The sequence below is a fragment of the Balaenoptera borealis genome (assembly GCF_965194805.1).
Source record: "Balaenoptera borealis genome assembly, chromosome: 3".
NCBI lineage: Eukaryota > Metazoa > Chordata > Mammalia > Artiodactyla > Balaenopteridae > Balaenoptera > Balaenoptera borealis.
Window position 1 is genome coordinate 13,934,272 of NC_138866.1, and position 13,874 is coordinate 13,948,145.

The 13,874-nt window shown below is 40.8% G+C and overlaps 1 protein-coding gene and 1 long non-coding RNA gene across 51 annotated transcripts in view; both read left to right on the forward strand.

Moving 5' to 3' along the window:
• The window catches only part of EFCAB11 (EF-hand calcium binding domain 11), a 229,403-nt gene that overhangs the window by 4,471 nt on the left and 211,058 nt on the right, over positions 1-13,874 (forward strand). For 42 of the 50 annotated variants that reach the window (XR_014242243.1, XM_082383779.1, XM_082383767.1 and 39 more), the window contains exons 4-5: positions 12,769-12,870; positions 13,749-13,839. The exons of 1 other annotated variant lie outside the window; for it this stretch is intronic. Coding sequence is in view for 48 of the 49 variants with exons in the window: in XM_082383779.1 (XP_082239905.1) it covers positions 12,769-12,870; positions 13,749-13,839 (193 nt within the window). In the remaining variant the exon portion in view is untranslated. The remainder of the gene's footprint in view (positions 1-12,768; positions 12,871-13,748; positions 13,840-13,874) is intronic. 7 more of the 50 variants (XM_082383775.1, XM_082383773.1, XM_082383781.1 and 4 more) reach the window with 1 other exon arrangement.
• LOC309624949 lies at positions 110-9,976 on the forward strand. The gene is made up of 2 exons (XR_014242255.1): positions 110-2,523; positions 2,901-9,976. It is a non-coding gene; the product is annotated as an uncharacterized lncRNA (long non-coding RNA).

Below are 13,874 nucleotides of genomic sequence, written 5' to 3' on the forward strand. Positions count from 1 at the left end.
GACATTCATGAAACTACAACTAAGAACAAATATAGAGGCTATAAAGCATTATGTTTAAGCAAATCTTTGTTTTGTTTCTGATTACCCAAAAAGAACGAGGTTTGGTTCTTTTTTTTTTTTTTTTTTTAATTAATTAATTATTTATTTATTTAATTTATTTATGGCTGTGTTGGGTCTTCGTTTCTGCGCGAGGGCCTTCTCCAGTTGCGGCAAGTGGGGGCCACTCTTCATCACAGCGCGCGGGCCTCTCACTATGGCAGCCTCTCTTGTTGTGGAGCACAGGCTCCAGACGCGCAGGCTCAGCAATTGTGGCTCACGGGCCCAGTTGCTCCGCGGCATGTGGGATCTTCCCGGACCGGGGCTCGAACCCGTGTGCCCTGCATTGGCAGGCAGACTCTCAACCACTGCGCCACCAGGGAAGCCCTTGGTTCTTTTAATTTTAGTTAATTAATGTATTCATAAGCGTATGTTTATTGTAGGAAAATTTTAAACCACTGAAAAGCATAAAGAAAAAATGTTGCTGGTAATTTCAACATCCCACGGATGATCTAGGTTTTCTGACTTAAGCAGCTGAGTGAGTGGAAGTGGCACTTCCTGAAATGGGAAGACTGGGGGAGAAGATTTAGGGTCTGGGGAGTGCAAGAGTTCAATTTTGAATATGTTGAGTTTGAGAGGTTTCGGTCAATGATGTCAAGGCAGTTGAGCTGTATGAGTATGGAATTCAGAGGAAAGATCTGGGCCACAGAAATAAGTTTGAGAGTCATCAGCGTTTGGATGGTTTTGAAGCCATGGGAGTGGATGAGACCCCTTGAGGGAGAGACTGAGACCCGTAGGAACTATAACCATTAAAAGTCAGGTAGGGGATGAAGAGACGGCAAAGGAGGCTTAGGAGGGGCAGAGGGGCCAGAGGAAAATCAAGAGTATTTGATCAAAAGCCAAGAGAAGTGACTATTCCAAGGAAGAGGTTTGGTCAACAGTGTCCAATGCTGTTGAAAGGTTAAGTAGCAAAAGAACTGAAGAGGATCCATGGAGCTGGCAACCCGGGGGTGTCGGGTGATTTTAGGAAGAGCAGTGTCAGCACGTGATGGGGGCAGAGACCAGGCTGCAGTGGTTTGAAGATAAAGGGAAAGTGGCAAAGTGACAATGTGAGTAGATAAGTCTTTCAGTGGGTCCAGTAGCTGTGGATCAAGAGCTGTTTGCTTTGCTCTTGTTTGCTTTTTTTTGGAACACGAAGAAGATGTTTCTAAGCTTAGCAGAATGATCTAGTGAAGAGGGAAGAGGCAAATGAGACAGAGAGATAACTACCTATTGTTTGAGGAGATAGGGTCCAGAGCATGCTGAATTGGCTTTTCAAAAATTACTTTTTGGGGGGATGTAATTTAAGGCTTACGGAAAGTTGCAAAATAAAAATAGTACAGAGAATAGCTGTATACCCTTTAGCCAGATTCACTTACTGTTCATATTTTACCCCATCTACCTTCTCTTCTGCACTTTCTGCCTCTTCTCCATCCTCTCGCTGAGCTGTTCATAACCACAGCACACCCATCATAAGTTTATATTGACACTTGTCTTTATCTGCTTTACTGTCTATATTGCAATGTTGTCACTTGATCTAATTATGTCCTTATTAGCATCTTTCCTCATTTAATACAGGAATTAGTCCTTGGTATCATGTCTCTTTAGCCTCTTTTAATCTGGGATATTTCTATAGACTTTTTTTTTTTTTTTTTTTGCCTTTTTACAACATTGTTATTTTTGAGGAAATAGCCCACCCCTCATGGTTTCCTTTTTTTAGGAACAGCCCTCATCTTGTGTTTGCATGGCGTTTCTCTGTAAGTAGGTTGAGGTTAAGCACCCTCAGCCAGAATCCTATTTGGGTGATATGTCCCTCTCAGGGCGCCACATCTGGAGGCACACAATGTCTGTCTCTCGTAGATACTAATTTTATCACCAGTCAAGATGTTGTCGGATTTCTCCATTGTATTATTTCTCTTTATATTTTCTTCCCTTGCAACTAATCAGCAGCCTGTGGAGAGACATGTTCGACGTTGCAGATATTCTGCTTCTCATCACAATTTCCGCCTGGATTTGGTATCCATTTGTGATTCTTGTCTGATCCAGTTTTTGCTGTATGATTGCAAAGTAATGATTTTATGATCCCAGTGCCTCTTTCAGTTAGCCCTTGGCATTTTTACTATAAGCAAGAGACTTCCCGTCTTCTTGATTGATCAGTCCATCTCTCTTTTATCAGTATGGACTCATGAATTTGTATGTTTTTAATGATTTATAATTCATTACTATACTTAATTATTTTAGTGCTCCACTTACCACAGATTTGGCCATTGAGTGCCTCCTTGAGCTGGCTCCTGTGTCCTTTAGACTGGCTTGACTTTTTTCTTTTTAAAAATCTTTTTATGTATAAATTTTGGGTTTACAGAAGAGTTTACTAGATTATTTTTTGGATACAGGTTTGGTATCACATATTAAACATGACTTTTCGAACAATGTTATTGCTAGGAGAAGGTGTTTTTTTTTTTTTTTTTTTTTTACACACAAGCTTATTAATCAGGGCTTGATTGCATTTTTTTTTTTTAATTTTTTATTTATTATTTATTTATTATGTTTATTTTTGGCTGTGTTGGGTCTTCGTTTCTGTGTGAGGGCTTTCTCCAGTTGCGGCGAGTGGGGGCCACTCTTCATCGCGGTGCGCGGGCCTCTCACTATCGCGGCCTCTCTTGTTGCGGAGCACAGGCTCCAGACGCGCAGGCTCAGTAATTGTGGCTCACGGGCCCAGTTGCTCCGCGGCATGTGGGATCTTCCCAGACCAGGGCTCGAACCCGTGTCCCCTGCATTGGCAGGCAGATTCTCAACCACTGCGCCACCAGGGAAGCCCGGAGAAGGTGTTTTTGACATAACTCCCTAACTTGATGGAATTTCCCCAGGCTTTAAATTTCATGTTAAAAATTTTCACACTTTCAAAGTATTCAAATGTTGTTTCTTTGCTGTTCAGTTTAGGTTGCAACTTCTTGGTGAAGCCTTCCTTACATATTTTCTCTGGGTTTCTATGTGAATATTCCAGTCTATAAAGATTTCTGTCTTCTGGCAGAAGGATTTCCCTCATTTTTTGCATTGTTAGGGTTTCTCTCCTTTAGGAGTCCCCTGAGAGTCAGTGAGTGATTCTGTCTGGATGCATGTCTTACGCTGCTCTTGTTTATGTAGCGTTTCTACATAAATACGTGTAGTTTGCCAAAAGCACTCTCAAATTCATTATTCCCGGAGATTTTCTCCCTTATGTGTGTTCTTTGGTTCTGAATTAGGGATTTGACTTCACACGGAAGGTTTTCTTTCCTTAACCAGTTCTTTGATGTACCGACAGGTGTTATTCTGGAAGAAAGTTTACCCACGTTCTTTACAGGTGTAGTGAGTTCTCTGATGTAAAGGTTGACTTCCGAAAAAACCTTCCACATTCAGTATCCTGAGTTTTCCCCCCATGTGTATTATATCACATTTAGTAAGATATGACTTACACGCATGTGTTACATTCATATGGTTTCTCTATGGGTCACTTGGTGTACATTGAAGGGTAAATTCTGGCAGAAGGTTTTCCCACCTTCATTACATTCTAAAGGTTTCTCTTGAGTGTGAGTGCTCTGATATAAAGTGAGGACTGGTCTGTGGCAAAAGGATCTTCCAAGTATGCCGTTGTTAGTTTCCTCCCCTGCTTTTTCTTTTTTTCTGATGTTTGAGAGAGGGTTGACTTGAGGCTGGAGATGTTTTGTAAATTTCATGAACATTCCCTCTCCTTCCTGAGTTCTCTAATGCTTGGATTTGGACTTCCTGCAGAAACAGTTCTCACATTTTTGCAGTCATGGAGCTTCCTTTTAATATTAGTTCTGATGTACATTAAAGCTTTAGGTTTTGAACGAGGTTCTCTACATTCCCTTCATGTGGCCTCACACCTGAGTTCTCTTATGTATAATGAAGACTGCCTTATTATGGGACATTTTCTCAAATTCATAATAGTCTAAGGATTGCTTCAGAACTGAAGTTTTTGATGCTGAAAGTAGGCTTCCCTATGAGGGCTTTCTGACTTTGGTGTTGTGCTCCAGGACCTGCTCCCGTATGCACGTCCCTTGCATTTAATATCAGGGATATTATAGGTACTCTCACATCCACTTCCCCATCAGATCATTAGGATGCTTCCTGTCACAGCATCTTTTCGTAATACTTAATTTTTAAGTATATTTCAAAAGGTTACAAAGTAAATTAGTCATCTGAGAAATTCAAGGGAAGATTGGGTTGGAGGAACGAGATCAAAGTGTAGGTGCTTAGTACCTTGCTCCAAAATTACTGTGAAAGGGGTTTCCTTAGTCTACAAGCTTCCAGGCTTTTCCCTTCCTCTTCTGGTCCTAATATCAACAGCAGATTTACTTTCTCAAAGCATCACTTTCTTCATGATTAAAGGAGTAGACTTAGCTTCAATTCATGTCCCCTTGAAAGGGGAGACTCAAGACCACAGGCATCCCAGGGAAAGAGTAAAATAGCCATCTTAGCAAGAAGTCACTGCTGAACTCTGAATGCTGCTAACATAAAATTTTTTCATTAGGACTGTTAGTAGTGAACCAATTTTAGACCAGCTCCTTCTTTTCTCCCTTTCAGTGACATGAGTCACATTTACATGTTATTTTTCTTACAGGAAGAGAGTTTATACACAGATTATTTTACCAAATATATTATCTCTGTCCTTAATGTTTTGATCTTGAAGAACTGAAAGGTTGGCCTTGGCTTTCTGGGAGCTATTTATTCAGGTAATCAACTTCCCAAAGTTCTTCTGAGTAGCTGTGACTTGGGAATTCTCCCACTAGGTGTAGCTCTTCTTACATCCAGACAAGGTTGTGCCATATCTCCAGCATGCAACCCCAAAGGACCCTCCACACAGAGCCCATTTGCTGCCCAGCTTCCTGGGGGAAGGTCCAGACTCACATCCTGGATTGAGCCTGACAGGGCAGAGCCCTGACAATGCACACATTTCATACAGTACCTAAACCTAGATGCCCAGACCCTGCTTCCCAAGGTCTCTCTGAAAGGTGGGTCATTTCTGTAGAGGTTCCTTGTGAAAATTAAAAAGAGTGGAAAGTTAAGACAAAGCCATTAGAAGAGTAGGCTGTCTCAGGGAAAGTCACACTGGGAGAATTTGAGGGCAGCCAGAATGAGTAGCAAAAAGGTGTCAATGACATTTTTAATGCCTGTAACTTAACAAGCACGTGAGTATAAGCAAAAACTGTTTAGGCACCAGGAACAAGGAATTATATTAATGGGAGAAAAAAAAAAAAATCAAGCCACTTGTTTAAGGAAGCAGCAGATCAGTGTTGGGATTGGTTCCAATACACACTATTGCTACCTAATTTTAGAGGGTTTTATTTCTGTTCTCTAAGGGTATAGAACATTTCATATCTCCTCTAACTATAGAAAATGAAAGAAGTTTGCAACTAGAAGAGCCTAGAAAACAGTCATATATTTCCTTTTTTAAAATGGGGAAACTGAGCTCCAGAGAGGAATAAAAAATCTTAATCCTGGCATTTGATGGTTCTTTATTGGTTTATAAGATACTTTTACATGTGTTACAGTATTTATTATTATTATAGATAATAATTATAGCTTTGATTCCTTGAGTGTTTACCATGTGCAGACTCTGTGATGAGTATTATGCATGGATTGTTAAATTTAATACAACTCTATGTTAGGATTGTCCCATTTTATAAGTTAAAACAATCCTGAAGCTTAGAGAGGTTAAGTAATCTGTGCAGGGTGGCACAGCTAGCTAGTAAGTAGCAGACCACAGTAGTGTAATCTCCAAGCTTACCCTCTCAATCATTTGATAAACCCTTCCCTTGAGGTTAATAGTGTCATGGATCATATTGATGGAGCTGAGGCCAGTCTTCATTGTCCTGGGAACTTAATGAATGAATGAGTCGAAATCAGGAGTGGGTCAGTACACAAAAGACAAATCACAAGGTTCTGTGCAGCCGCTAGAGGTTGATGTCAAATTTGGTTCCGAGCTACTGAGTGTCCAGATCAAATAGGGAATCACAACCAAGTACAGATGTCAGCACCCACGCCACAGAAACTCCTTTTCCAGAGAGACATAGTTTTCCCCGATGTGGGGTGTTTCCCGCACGATGTCTCATGCAGGAGAGACTAATAAGTGGACACTGACGTCCACAAACTGTTCAATAAATACAGTAGTGAATGAAGTCTGTAAGGCCGTTTCTTGAACTTTCTTCAGCATAGGCCAGTGGTTTAATGCCAAACGTGTCTGGGCAGTTCTATGAAGGGCAAGACCATGTGTGATCTCAGATGGTTTGACTTCATTGTGGGATAAATCGTAGAGCAACAGCTAAGATTTATAAGACTTTTGCTTAATCTGCCCAATGTACATCGCCCTACTGCATTCTCACACAGCTGTCTGCGTGTTTTTATCCCAGATCTATATAAAATATGCTTGAGGGAAAAAACCAGAACAAAGTATATCAGAATTTTGTTTCCACTGGGTGATTAGATCATGCTTTTTTCTCCCCTTTCTTTCTGTTTTTTTATATTGTTGCCCTTTCAACACACTGAACATATTTTACTTTCATACTTAGAAAAAAAAAAGCTTTCCAGGAGCTTACTTTTAACCTGCAACTTTAAACAATGGAAAAATCAAAGAGATTGATTCATTACAGTGGTGATGATGGACTGTTTGATTCAGTCATGCTCTCCAGGGTCAGTTTAATTGGAAAATAAGTTGTGGATGATGAGGTTAATGGCTTTTATTTATTGCTATCTTGGCTGAGTTGTTTTGAGCCAGATAGTTGACTGTAAAAGTATTCTTTTCCTAAATTTAAATATCTGTTTTCTAGTCTTTTAAGTTATATTGTAAACACATTTTTTTGTATTTGTTTTGTGTATATTTTGATGTTTTGGGCTCCTACCCAAGGAACTGAGGCCACGGTATAGCAGGTGTAGCAGGCTGTTGTTTGATTTCAGATTTCAGTTGACCTCTTTGTTCATTTCTATCATCAGGAAACACATACACATACTTATCTTGAAATCATAGGACCATTTTGTGGTATCACCCACAGATATTCCCCTCTCAATTAATGTATTTAATTCCCCATTTAAAGATGATGAAAAAAAAAAAAAAAAAAAAGATGAGTAAGTTTTCTTGTAGGGTTAAAAAAGAATTAGGAGACACTGACCTAAAGACACTTTTTAAGAATGTCATATGTGATAGGGAAGATGAAAGAAGTATTGTCACTTCTGTGATGGCCAGATGTCACACGAACACAATAGACAAGAAGACCTCTAAGAGCTTCGAAGGGAGCGGCACTCCCTTCCTGCCCGAGGTGTGGGCCAGAGCCGGATGTGGAAGGCTGGGTGGGGTTTGCAAAAGGTGGAGAAGCAAAGAGGAGGACAGGGCAAATGATTGAAGGCAGATGCCAGCTGCGAGCTTGTCCTCCGGCTCCTGGTGCTCCCTGGGCTCTGCTGGTGCCAGCGTGGATGCAGAGCTCCGTGCCAATTTAGACTTCCCCGCGCGGTCCACACCCGTGCAAACGTTCCCTGTCATGTCCTGGAGACTTTGCCGAGGTGTTTGTTCATGGTCCAGAGGAGGGGCTTTATCACTCACCCTCCATCACAGGTCCGCACTTTCTCCTCCTCCGTAGGGGCTCTTTCTGCATGCTAGCCCTGTGGGGTTGCTCCTACAGACCCCCTACCCCCAAGCGTCTCACCCTCCTCTCTCAGATCCCTGCCCCCCGTTTTACAGCGCGCCCTCTTGCCGGTCCCCCCCTCAGATTTGCAGGCCCAAAGTGCTCCTCAGCTGTCCCTGTGTTGGTATCAAGTCCTGCCGGAAACGGAACCCCCAGCCCCCCGCGGAGTGGTGCTTTCTTCTCCCGCTGCCGCAGGGGGTGAGGTGCGCTGCAAGCCCGCTGCCCCCCAGCGAGCAGCCCTGACGGAAGCTGGGAGTTGGAGAGGTGGAGAGTTAAGGACCAGTTTACCTGGAAGGAAGAGTGAAGCTTTAAACTCCAGAATAAGGGATCGGGGCTTTGCACTGCTAACGCTGAGGAACGTTTGAAGGGTTATGAGCAGGAGATGTGCATGATAAAAAAAGATAACGATTCCCGTCCACGTTTGGTAGGAATAAGGTTTCGTTGGTTCAGATTTCTCTATTCTGCTGTAACCTGTTTTTACTCTTCCTCATTTCCCTCCCAATGATAGAGTAAAACTTGCTTTCTTCCATTAAGGTGGATTCTTTTCTTTTCCTGCCCCTACTCTTACGCGTGTAGCTGGAAGAAAATATTAGCCCTCTGAATTTACTTACCCATCTTACTGTGACAACTCACTGCTCTTGATGCCACGAAAGCCCTTCTGTCCTTACAATCTTTTTATGCAAACACATTCTATCCTTTTTTTTTTTTTCCTGCATGGCCTCCAAAAGTCATAATCTGAATTTTATTTCTCAAACTAGAAAAGGCTTGCATTATACCTTTTAAAAGGCCACTTAATCCCTTTAAGCCCTCATTTTTAGGCATTTTCAATCCCTGGAAAAATTAATAGATGGCCCAATGACTGTGAGCCCTCTCTTTTCTACTAAATCCAGGACCAGACTTCCAGTCTAAAAAACTTGGCATTTTTATTATTTTCTCCTTCATTCTCCCAGGTTTATTGCAGTTTCTAATTTAAGCTCACTGCGATACCCAGAAACTAGATGACTACATTTTCAAGAGGATTTCTCTCTATGCACTGACCCTGAAACTTAGAACTGTGAGCCACAAAACAAAACAAAACAAAACAACTTTCAAGGAAAAATTTATATAGTTTTGTTGGACTTTTTGAATATATCCACCCCTGTGGTGAAAGATGATTACCTTCCTAGGAAATTGCTTAAAAACAAAAAAGGGGGAAAAGATAACACTTCTCTATATGATATATCTGTATCACATGTATTAAGTAGATTGGAAAGTAAAAAATATATATATTCATTATAGAATATGAAGAGTCCATTTCGCCAAGAGTAGTTTATAAAATGGAAGGGAGTGCTTTCCGTGATATGGAAAATGCACAGACTTGCAGAGTCTGGAAGGATTCCATAAAGATCGTTGGCCCCAATGGCCTTTGAGGCATGATCCTCAGTCCTGTGTCCTGTGGGGGGCACTTCTAGAGGTGCTGCTGGACAGGGAACGGTAAGGAGCCCACCTCACTCCAAACCGAATAGCTTTGCCTTCATCTCTACACACTGGGCGTTCCTGATTTAGAAAGAAGAACCTTTCCTACAGCTAAAACAAAGTAAGAAAACTACTGGTAGAGTCCAGCTACCCGGGCAGTTTCTGAACACCTTCTGTAGATTAATAACGAACACAGATAAACACATAGGTCTACGTGGTTCCTGTGGTGATCCCAACGTGTAGCTACAGCAAAGTGTGTTTAGGTAACTTTCATTACTAGAACAGTTTACAGAGAAGACCCAGCCTCGTATTTGGAATTAGAATGTTCTGAACATACTTTCACTCCAGGGGTGGACACAGGTAATGCATTCCTCATTGGGTATGAAATGTGGTGGCAGTAGAATTATGGAAACTCTTTGTGAAGTGGTAATTTTAGGTTTGAATATGGTGACAGCAGGTGGAGCTAGTAGTAGGAACTCTATTTCTAGGCCATTTAAACAGCAGTAAAACATATAAAACTTACATTAATGTGTTTGCATTACAGAGCTGTAGGAATAGCAAACCTTTATGCCTTGGCTTTGGAAAGTGATCATACTACTACAACATGAGAGCTCAGCTGAATGGAAACTTCTCTATCCTTTTTAGAAAAGGGACTTGCATGGTATTGAATGCATTTGTATGTGTTGCCATCGAAGATTAAGACAAGAGGATGGGGATGGGGCAGTGAGATATGTTTATGTGGTTTGATATTGACTTTAACAAATAAGGTATACGAGCCTGTGGGAAAATAGTGTGAATGAACTTGATTACATAAATAGAGTTATTTGTATCATTAGATGGTTTCTTCTTTTTAAGTGGTAATAAACATATAGTTGAAATCCACATATATTTTCTCCTAGGAAACACTAAAGAACATGTGCTTTTTATCCCCCAAGATTATGAAATAAAGACCTGACTACTTTATAGCCCCAAATACGGATGAGTTTTCTGAATATGTGGTTTAAAATATATCATTCACCACTCATGCACTTTTTTTTTCTTGTGAATCTGAATCACACATTGAACCACGGAACTGTGCTTCTTTTCTTATCGTTTCCTGAAATCAGATGCAATTAAATGAAGAGCAAATATTATGCATGTATTTCCTTTTCCTCTGAATTTTGTTTGTTTTTTACTGTATCATAGGTATTAAGAAATTGGGGTTTCTAAAATGACGATTTTGCTGGCTATGTGAATAAATAGAGACCTACTTTTTGGCATTAATTTACAGAGTTACAAGAGCATTTAAAACACATTTTAATGCCTTTTGCTGAAAACTAGAAATAACGTCTTCCTATGATTTTATTTACTTATTCAACAAACATGTGAGGAATGCCTCCTACAAGCAGGTATCTTACTAAACACTGTGGATAAATTTTGAGAACAGACAATCCTTTGCCTCAGTGTGTCTCAGGCAGACGTGTGGCCAAATAGTTACCATGGGACCCGATGAGAATGGAGCTGCATCGCTCCACATCCTCCACTGCCATGGGGGAAAATGCTCCAGACGCTAATTCCGTACAATGTGTATTTATTGAGCACATGCCAAGCACTCTGGTAGGTGCCAGGAGATACGCCTGTTGCTGCTTTCTTGACTTTTGCTCTTGGTTGTCTCCAAAGCATCAAACAGCCAACATCTCCAAATTGCAACTCCCATCTCAGCACCACCCCCATCCTGCTTCCCCTCGTCTTTCTCATCTCTTTAAATGACTCCTCAAACCACCTAGTACTCAAGCCAGAACCTAGGGCTTATTCTTGACGTCTTCTTTCTCATGCACCACGTCTAGCCCTCCATCTTTTCTGCAGTATGTCTGGAACCTTCCACTGCCCTCCGTTCCCACTGTCCGCACCCTCGTGACCACATCTCTTGCCAGTAGGATCCTAACGAGTCTCCTTTTTTATATTTTGCTTTCTCCCCAGTCCTTTTTCAAAACAATAGCCAGAGAGATCTTTCCAAAATCTAAATCAGATCATGTCACTTCTCAGTTCCAACTTTATTGACTTCCTATTGCAACTGAAATAAAAATCAAATTATTTCCTGTGGCCCACGAGGGGCTGTGCATTCGGGCCCCTGCCCACCTCACCAACGCCGTCTTCACCGCATTCGAGCCACTGTGGCCTGTCTTCACTTCTCCCACTTCCCACCCCATGGCCTTGGCACATGCTCTTTCCACGGCCTGGAATGCTCTTCTTCCCACCTTTAGCCAGTTGGTATCTTCTCATCATTTAGGTCTTAGCCTAAATATTACCTCCTCTGTGAGATCTCTCCTTCACCAGAGTCTGCTCTACAGGAGGATTTCTGTGACGTGTTTTATACCCTCCTGTTTTCCCCTCGTTGCGCATGCCAGTTTGTAATTATGTGTACGTTTGTAATTGAACCTGTATCATCACCGTCTCCGTCACTAGACCAGTGGCTCCCTTGGCACTGGAATCGTGTGTGTTCTCTTTTCCCCTCTATTCCCCTCTATTCCCAGAGCTTAATGCAGTGCCTGGCACCCAGTGGGTCCTAAAGAGTTGTAAGGGAATCGTTTAAACACATAAAGATAGATGGACTTTTTAAATTTCTAAATCTTTAACGACAAATAAGAAAAATGTGGAAAATTAAGAAAACTATTTTCTACTTTTTAAAAAACCATCGGAACTGTTTCGGGAAACGTGTATAGTTCAGTATACCTCACCAAAATATTCCCTTTTGGAAAGGGTGCAAGTTCTTAAAAATTAACACGTGGTTATTGTGTGATTTGGGGCTATTTTTAAAACAGTGATACATTTTTAAATGGAAATCCTGACATAAAAACGAACTGCTCTTTTTATATATTTAGGGCTCAGTTCACTAGAATGTTTAAATTCTTGGCTGCACTCTTTAAACCTACTACAAAGATCACATTAGAATTCATTTTAATAGACATTGTAAGCACAGTATCCAATCTCATATGATCACGCTGGGCTCTTTTATTATGAGAATCACAGGAAGCAGAGCCTGAGGCTGCAGAACAGTCATGGGGCGTACCTAAGGCTGGGGACAGTGCCAACGCTATTGTTTATGGAATGTTCTCTCCACTTTTATCTGTGATATGCAATTGGTATTGACTTTTGAGAAACTACTTCTTCGCCCTGATCTCCCAGCTGGAAAAAAACCTGTCGTAATGACATCTGGCTAGGAAAAAAGGGATCAAAGACGCATAAGGAAAGAAAATTATGAGACCTTATTTTATAAGTAGTTTCGGGCCTGTCTGTTAGATCTGTCAGAGGGAAGAGTGTCATACTTTTTCGAGGTCATCATCTTTTATCCCCGGGAAGAGCTCAGTGAGCTCCGAAAGTGTCTACCCTTTCTGCCGTCGATTGCTAATGTGGAGTCTACTTAGCTTTTAAGAAAATGTCTTTTCAACTTGAGAGATCTTTATGAATAAATACTACTCACCAAAATTAAGATAACATTTGTTTGTGGTAGTATCACTTTCCATTTATGTTTTGTTTCCTTCTTAAAGAGAAAGACAGTAAATTGGTTTTTTCCAACTTTTAGGGATATTACTTAAGGAGTTTTTAGACATTGTAAGGAAAAAGAAGGAAGCTCAACTATATCGGAATGAAATAAGACACATCTTCACAGCTTTTGACAGGCACTGTAAGTATCTTAAAAGTGTTTTGATATAAAAAATGGCTATCAAGGAACTGTGAATGGGAACATATACTCAGTAACTAAAATAATATACTTGGAAGGTTATTTTACTGTATTCATTAGCTATTATCTTAGATGTTGGTGTACATTTTTTTTTCTCCATCACAATCTTAAATTCTTGACATTTACGATGGGTGAAATAATATCTACAGTTATATAATTGTACAATACCTATGATTTGCCTGCAATGTAATGGGGACAACAGAAGGGCTGGCCATGCGGGGATATAGCTGAAGAGCTACTTATGGAAGTTTGGGAGACCATGAGGCCTTTTTTTCCGACTCCTCCTTTGACCCACACATAATTGGAGGAATTGTTTTCCCACGCTGGGGTGGCCCAGAAGAGTAGCTTCAGACCCCCTCCCCACAGAACACAGGGTTGAAAGACTTGTGGAGTCCAGGTTCAGTATTTTGGTTTCTGTAATGGTTTTCCTCTAAATAATAATATAGTTCTAATACCAAGCAAGAAAAAAAATGTGAATTTTGAAGAATGAATTATTTTGGCAATTCACAGAGACTTGAAGCCTAATGCCATTGTTGCAGTGTCTGTCCCTTAGTCCTTTCCCTGGGACTCAGAGAATCAGCAAATGATGGGGCTGGAAGAGACCTTCATGAGCATCTGGGACTGTACTGAGGGAGAGTATTACTAGATTCTCAAATTCTTCCAATGAGACAATCTCAGATTACCTTATATGTAAAATCAATTATAAATTACTGCTTTTCTCCTAGTAATAGATTAAAGTCTCACTCATATGTTATGGCTGAAATAGCAGTTCATGGGGCTGATAGAAGTGTATGAATGTTATGTATTCTGCTTTCAAATAGATCGTGGATATTTAACTCTGGAAGATTTCAAAAAAGCATTTAAGCAGGTGGCTCCCAAGTTATCGGAAAGGATTATTCTCGAGGTATTCAGGTAAGGTGCCAAAATCTTTATGTATACCCACCCCT